An 8,561-nucleotide genomic window follows, 5' to 3' on the forward strand; every position below is an offset into this window, starting at 1 on the left:
TCCTGGGGGGGGGGGGGGGGGGGCTCAGCTGTCATAGTTAAGTGGGAGTTGTAGGGGCTGTGGGGGGGGGGGGGGGGGAGTGGGGTGGGGTAGGTGGTTTCCAAGGTTCGGGGTCGAAGGTCAAAGTGGGGTCAAAGACACAGCAGGAGGATCTCAGGCTGTTGTTGTTGTTGTGGTAATACGAGGTCCCACCAGAGGTGGTCAGTTGCTGGCCACCTCGTCGGCGGTGTTGTCTGTCTGGTCCTGGCTGAGGTCCAGCCCGCCCCGCGCACGCCAGATCTTCACCGTCCGGTCACTGGGAACACACACACACACACACACACCACGTTACAACCACAGTCAGGCCAGGGTCAGTGCGTGCGTGCGTGTGTGCGTGCGTGTGTGGGTGTGTGTAGTGTGTGCGTGCGTGCGTGTGTGTAGTGTGCGTGCGTGTAGTGTGTGTGTGTGTAGTGTGCGTGCGCGTGTGTGTGTAGTGCGTGCGTGCGTGCGTGCGTGCGGTCCATACAGACTCACTCCGAGGCGGTGAACAGGTGGCTGCTGTTGGTGGAGATGCCGTTGATGGGGCTCTCGTGACCTCTGACCTCCCCCAGCGTGCCCAGGGTGTGGGTGTGCCACAGCTTCAGCACCCCCCCCCGGCACCCGCTCAGCAGGGCGGGGGACCCCGGCACCACGCCCAGGGCACACACCCAGTCACGGTGGGCGTTGGGCACCTGCTGTTTACACACACACACACACAATACATATTACACACACACACACACACACACACAATACATATTACACACACACACACAATACATATTACACACACACACAATACATATTACACACACACAAACACAATACATATTACACACACACACACACACAATACATATTACAGTCACTTAAAGAGCTTCCTTTGGAAGATACTTGATGCAGACACACGCACACACAGGCATGGAGACACACACCATAGTCAGTCCCTGACAAAACCAACCGAATGTATTCAAGGAAGCTCTAAGTCAGCCACACCAGTTTCGACCTCTCTCTTACTCTACAATTCTGACAGCTGTGAGCTTCCCACGGCTGTCAGAACTGCAGAGTCACTCCCCATCTTCCGTTGGAGACTGAAGACCTCCATCTCTTCAGGTTACACCTTAACTGCTCCTCCTGAGTCATCTACCACCCCCCAGCACTGTGTCTCCTGAGACATCTACTACCCCCCCAGCAATGTGTCTCCTGAGACACATACTACCCCCCAGCACTGTGTCTCCTGAGACATCTACCACCCCCCAGCACTGTGTCTCCTGAGTCATCTACTACCCCCCAGCACTGTGTCTCCTGAGACATCTACTACCCCCAAGCACTGTGTCTCCTGAGACATCTACTACCCCCCAGCACTGTGTCTCCTGAGACATCTACTACCCCCCAGCACTGTGTCTCCTGAGACATCTACTACCCCCCAGCACTGTGTCTCCTGAGACATCTACTACCCCCCAGCACTGTGTCTCCTGAGACATCTACTACCCCCCAGCACTGTGTCTCCTGAGACATCTACTACCCCCCAGCACTGTGTCTCTTGAGACATCTACCACCCCCCAGCAATGTGTCTCCTGAGACACATACTACCCCCCAGCACTGTGTCTCCTGAGACATCTACCACCCCCCAGCACTGTGTCTCCTGAGTCATCTACTACCCCCCAGCACTGTGTCTCCTGAGACATCTACTACCCCCCAGCACTGTGTCTCCTGAGACATCTACTACCCCCCAGCACTGTGTCTCCTGAGACATCTACTACCCCCCAGCACTGTGTCTCCTGAGACATCTACTACCCCCCAGCACTGTGTCTCCTGAGACATCTACTACCCCCCAGCACTGTGTCTCCTGAGACATCTACCACCCCCCAGCACTGTGTCTCCTGAGACATCTACTACCCCCCAGCACTGTGTCTCCTGAGACTCTACTGCCCCCCTTGTACTGTTTCTCCTGTGTCTAATTTTAAAACATTTTACTTTCTTCTTCTATCACGACTACTGCTAATGGCCCCGGGCCTGAGCTGGATTACTCTTCCTGCTACGACTGGTGGATTGATGATTCACTTGCTTAGTCAAATGTATCGATTGTAAGTCGCTATGGAATAAGGCGTCTGCTAAATGCCAAACATGTAAATGTAAATGTCTTACCTGCAGCAGGTCTTTGCGGGCCAGGTCCCACTTCTTGATGCCGTTGTCTCTGGAGCCGCTGAAGAGCACGTCGCCCTGCACCACCAGGGACTCGATGCCGTCGTAGTGGGGCGGCTCGAAGTTGTGTGTGGGGCCGATGTTACCCAGAGGCCCCTCTGTCACGTCAAACACCTAGAAGCAGTCAGACAACAATGTTACCCAGAGGCCCCTCTGTCACGTCAAACACCTAGGAGCAGTCAGACAACAATGTTACCCAGAGGCCCCTCTGTCACGTCAAACACCTAGGAGCAGTCAGACATCAATGTTACCCAGAGGCCCCTCTGTCACGTCAAACACCTAGAAGCAGTCAGACAACCAATGAATCCGTTAAACCTTTGTTGTAGTTTTATATCAAATATGCTGAGAATTGAAGTCTGTCTCTCTACATTCTGGGAAATCCAGCACTAAGGAAGGCCTTCCCTTCCTGTAAGAGATGTGCCCATAACTGTGGCGCAGATGATGACCTGCCGAGGTCCATGATGGTCCATGATGGTCCAGTTCTACACGGCCATTATAGAGTCCATCCTCACCCACTCCATCATCACCTGGTTCCCTGCTGCAACGACCAAGGACAAGGCCAAGTTGCAGCGGGTGCTACGTTCAGCAGAGAGGGTGATCGGCTGTCCCTTGCCCTCCCTCAACTCCCTGCATGACACCAGGGCTCTGAGGAGGGCAAGGAAGATCATGGCAGACCCCTTCCACCCCGGCCACGGCCTCCTCACCCTGCTTCCCTCTGGAAGAAGGTTGCGGCTGCCTAAGGCACTGAAGGCCCGCCACAGGCTCAGCTTCTACCCCTCAGCCGCCAGGCTGATAAATGACTCTGGCTTCCCCCTCCCCCCCGCCCCCAAGTCTGCCCAGGACTGAACTGGACTCACTGTAAAAACTCTGCACTGCACTTTATACTTTATACCGCACTATCCAATGCACTGTTGTCTGTCCTGTGTTGTTGTTGTTGTGTTGTCCTGTTTTTTGACATGTGAAAAAAGTATTAACGCACTTGCTGTGGTGACGAAGCAAATTCCTATATGTGTAATGCATAGTGGCAATAAACGTTATCTGAATCTGAATCTGAATCTGAATCTGAATGATTATGATTGGTTAAGCCAGAGTAGTGACCTCATAAGGCAGTCTTCTATAAATGTGTGTCCCTCTCACAGGAGGGGCTTTTTTACGCTGCTATTTTCGCTGCTATTGGAGCCCAACTTGTGTGTACTTGTTCATAAACACACACCTTGATGTAGTGGTCCTTGGACCCGGAGATGACCAGGTCCTGACCGTTCCCTGTCTGGTCCACGGTCAGACACATGACTGGACCCAGGTGACCAATCAGCTTCCCTGTGGACACGAACCTGACAGGGAGGAACATCCATGAACATCTATGAACATCTATGAACATCTATACACATCTATAGACATATATACACATCTATACACATCTATACACATCTATACACATCTATGAACATCTATGAACATCTATACACATCTATGAACATCTATGAACATCTATGAACATCTATGAAACATCTATGAACATCTAGAAACATCTAGAAACATATATAGACATATATACACATCTAGAAACATCTATACACATCTAGAAACATCTATGAACATCTATGAACATCTATGAACATCTATACACATCTAAAAACATCTAGAATCATCTATGAACATCTATGAAACATCTATGAACATCTATGAACATCTAGAAACATCTAGAATCATCTATGAACATCTATGAAACATCTATGAACATCTATGAACATCTATGAACATCTATAAACATTTATAAACATCTATGAACATCTATGAAACATATATGAACATCTAGAAACAGCTAGAATCATCTACATCTATACACATCTAGAAACATCTATGAACATCTATGAACATCTATAAACATTTATAAACATCTATGAACATCTATGAAACATATATGAACATCTAGAAACAGCTAGAATCATCTACATCTATACACATCTAGAAACATCTATGAACATCTATGAACATCTATGAACATCTATACACATCTATACACATCTAGAAACATCTATGAACATCTATGAACATCTAGAAACATCTAGAATCATCTATGAAACATCTATGAACATCTAGAAACATCTAGAATCATCTATGAAACATATATAAACATCTATGAAACATATATGAACATCTATAAACATCTATGAAACATCCATGAACATCTAGAATCATCTATGAAACATCTATGAACATTTATAAACATCTATGAACATCTAGAAACATCTATGAACATCTAGAATCATCTATACACATCTATGAACATCTATGAACATCTATGAAACATCTATGAACATCTAGAAACATCTAGAATAATCTATGACCATCTATGAAACATCTATGAACATCTATAAACATTGATAAACATCTATGAAACATCCATGAACATCTAGAATCATCTATGAACATCTATAAACATCTATAAACATATATACACATCTATACACACCTATACACACCTATACACATCTATTCACATCTATGAACATCTATGAACATCTATAAACATCTATGAACATCTAGAAACATCTATAATCATCTATGAACATCTATGAACATCTAGAAACATCTATAATCATCTATGAACATCTATACACATCTAGAAACATCTAGAATCATCTATACACATCTATGAACATCTATGAACATCTATAAACATCTATACACATCTATACACATCTATAATCATCTATGAACATCTATGAACATCTAGAAACATCTAGAATCATCTATGAACATCTATGACCATCTATGAACATCTATGGAACATCTATGAACATCTATACACATCTATACACATCTATACACATCTATACACATCTATGAACATCTATGAACATCTAGAAACATCTAGAATCATCTATGAACATCTATGAAACATCTATGAACATCTAGAAACATCTATACACATCTATGAACATCTATAAACATCTATGAACATCTAGAAACATCTATGAACATCTATGAGACATCTATGAACACCTATACACATCTATACACACCTATACGCATCTATACACATCTATGAACATCTATGAACATCTATAAACATCTATGAACATCTATGAACATCTATGAACATCTATAAACATCTATACACATCTAGAAACATCTATGAACATCTATGAACATCTAGAAACATCTAGAATCATCTATGAAACATCTATGAACATCTAGAAACATCTAGAATCATCTATGAAACATCTATGAACATCTATAAACATCTATGAACATCTATGAAACATCTAGAATCATCTATGAAACATCTATGAACATCTATAAACATCTATAAACATCTATACACATCTAGAAACATCTATGAACATCTAGAAACATCTAGAATCATCTATGAAACATCTATGAACATCTATAAACATCTATGAACATCTATGAAACATCTATGAAACATCTATACACATCTATGAACATCTAGAATCATCTATGAAACATCTATAAACATCTATGAACATCTAGAATCATCTATGAACATCTATAAACATCTATACACACCTATACACATCTATACACATCTATGAACATCTATGAACATCTAGAAACATCTAGAATCATCTATGAAACATCTATGAACATCTAGAAACATCTAGAATCATCTATGAAACATCTATGAACATCTATAAACATCTATGAAACATATATGAACATCTATAAACATCTATGAAACATCCATGAACATCTAGAATCATCTATGAAACATCTATGAACATTTATAAACATCTATGAACATCTATGAAACATATATGAACATCTAGAAACAGCTAGAATCATCTATAAACATCTAGAATCATCTATGAACATCTATGAAACATCTATGAACATCTATGAAACATCTATGAACATCTAGAAACAGCTAGAATCATCTACATCTATACACATCTATACACATCTAGAAACATCTATGAACATCTATGAACATCTATGAACATCTATACACATCTATACACATCTAGAAACATCTATGAACATCTATGAACATCTAGAAACATCTAGAATCATCTATGAACATCTAGAAACATCTAGAATCATCTATGAAACATCTATGAACATCTATGAAACATATATGAACATCTATAAACATCTATGAAACATCCATGAACATCTAGAATCATCTATGAAACATCTATGAACATTTATAAACATCTATGAACATCTAGAAACATCTATGAACATCTAGAATCATCTATACACATCTATGAACATCTATGAACATCTATGAAACATCTATGAACATCTAGAAACATCTAGAATCATCTATGACCATCTATGAAACATCTATGAACATCTATAAACATTGATAAACATCTATGAAACATCCATGAACATCTAGAATCATCTATGAACATCTATAAACATCTATAAACATATATACACATCTATACACACCTATACACACCTATACACATCTATACACATCTATGAACATCTATGAACATCTATGAACATCTATAAACATCTATACACATCTATAAACATCTATAAACATCTATAAACATCTATGAACATCTAGAAACATCTATAATCATCTATGAACATCTATGAACATCTAGAAACATCTAGAATCATCTATGAACATCTATACACATCTAGAAACATCTAGAATCATCTATACACATCTATGAACATCTATGAAACATCTATGAACATCTAGAAACATCTAGAATCATCTATGAACATCTATACACATCTAGAAACATCTAGAATCATCTATACACATCTATGAACATCTATGAAACATCTATGAACATCTAGAAACATCTAGAATCATCTATGACCATCTATGAAACATCTATGAACATCTATAAACATTGATAAACATCTATGAAACATCCATGAACATCTAGAATCATCTATGAACATCTATAAACATCTATAAACATATATACACATCTATACACACCTATACACACCTATACACATCTATACACATCTATGAACATCTATGAACATCTATGAACATCTATAAACATCTATACACATCTATAAACATCTATAAACATCTATAAACATCTATGAACATCTAGAAACATCTATAATCATCTATGAACATCTATGAACATCTAGAAACATCTAGAATCATCTATGAACATCTATACACATCTAGAAACATCTATAATCATCTATGAACATCTATGAACATCTAGAAACATCTAGAATCATCTATGAACATCTATGACCATCTATGAACATCTATACACATCTATAAACATCTATACACATCTATACACATCTATGAACATCTATGAACATCTAGAAACATCTAGAATCATCTATGAACATCTATGAAACAACTATGAACATCTAGAAACATCTATACACATCTATGAACATCTATAAACATCTATGAACATCTATAAACATCTATGAACATCTATGAAACATCTATGAACACCTATACACATCTATACACACCTATACACATCTATGAACATCTAGAAACATCTATGAACATCTATAAACATCTATGAACATCTATGAAACATCTATGAACACCTATACACATCTATATACATCTACACACATCTATAAACATCTATGAACATCTATCTAAAGACTATGGTCATTTGACCCCCCTCTTATAGTAGGTAACATAGGCACGGCTGTTCTAGTGTTAACAGATAAAAATGTCCGCCGTAGTATGACACGTAGTGAGACTCGTAATAAGACACCTAGCACGTGTAGCATGTAGCATGTATCATGTAGCATGTAGCATGTATTAAGTGGGAGAGAGAGTGGGAGAGAGGGGGAGAGAGAGGGAGAGAGTGGGAGAGAGGGAGAGAGTGGGAGAGAGAGGGAGAGAGTGGGAGAGTGGGAGAGAGTGGGAGAGAGTGGGAGAGAGAGTGAGAGAGTGGGAGAGAGAGTGAGAGAGTGGGAGAGAGAGGGAGAGAGTGGGAGAGAGAGGGAGAGAGTGGGAGAGAGAGGGAGAGAGTGGGAGAGAGTGGGAGAGAGAGAAAGAGAAAAACATAGCTCCATTAAAATACCTCCTCAGGTCCCAGACTCTGACAGAGTTCCCTGCGGCGGCGTAGAGCACGGTGCCAGAGGGGTTCAGCGCCATCTGGTTGATCTGGTTCTCCCCGGCCGGGATGGTGACGGTCCGGTTGGTGCTGGAGGCACACGCGTCCCCGGAGGTCACCTGACCAGAAGAGCTGCAGAAAATATGCTAATTTGAATATCCAGTAGCAAGCAGGAAGATAATCTATCACCTGGGCTGGAGCAGGCATGATTAAGTCACTTTTATGGTTTTTAACGGTTAGCACATTTATCTATCAATATTTCACAAAAGAAAGACAAGACAAACT

The 8,561-nt window shown here is 41.0% G+C and overlaps 1 protein-coding gene across 1 annotated transcript in view; it reads right to left on the reverse strand.

Moving 5' to 3' along the window:
- Positions 1 to 201: 201 nt before the first annotated feature.
- Positions 202 to 8,561, reverse strand: part of LOC308165030 (kinesin-like protein KIF21A) — a gene marked incomplete at both ends in the record, with an annotated part of 44,471 nt that continues 36,111 nt past the window's right edge. Inside the window, 5 exons of the mRNA XM_080539131.1 lie at positions 202 to 295; positions 514 to 713; positions 2,167 to 2,337; positions 3,437 to 3,554; positions 8,244 to 8,408. Of these exons, the coding sequence (XP_080395257.1) occupies positions 202 to 295; positions 514 to 713; positions 2,167 to 2,337; positions 3,437 to 3,554; positions 8,244 to 8,408 (748 nt within the window). The remainder of the gene's footprint in view (positions 296 to 513; positions 714 to 2,166; positions 2,338 to 3,436; positions 3,555 to 8,243; positions 8,409 to 8,561) is intronic.

Source organism: Nansenia antarctica (assembly GCF_963989245.1).
Source record: "Nansenia antarctica genome assembly, chromosome: 9".
NCBI lineage: Eukaryota > Metazoa > Chordata > Actinopteri > Argentiniformes > Microstomatidae > Nansenia > Nansenia antarctica.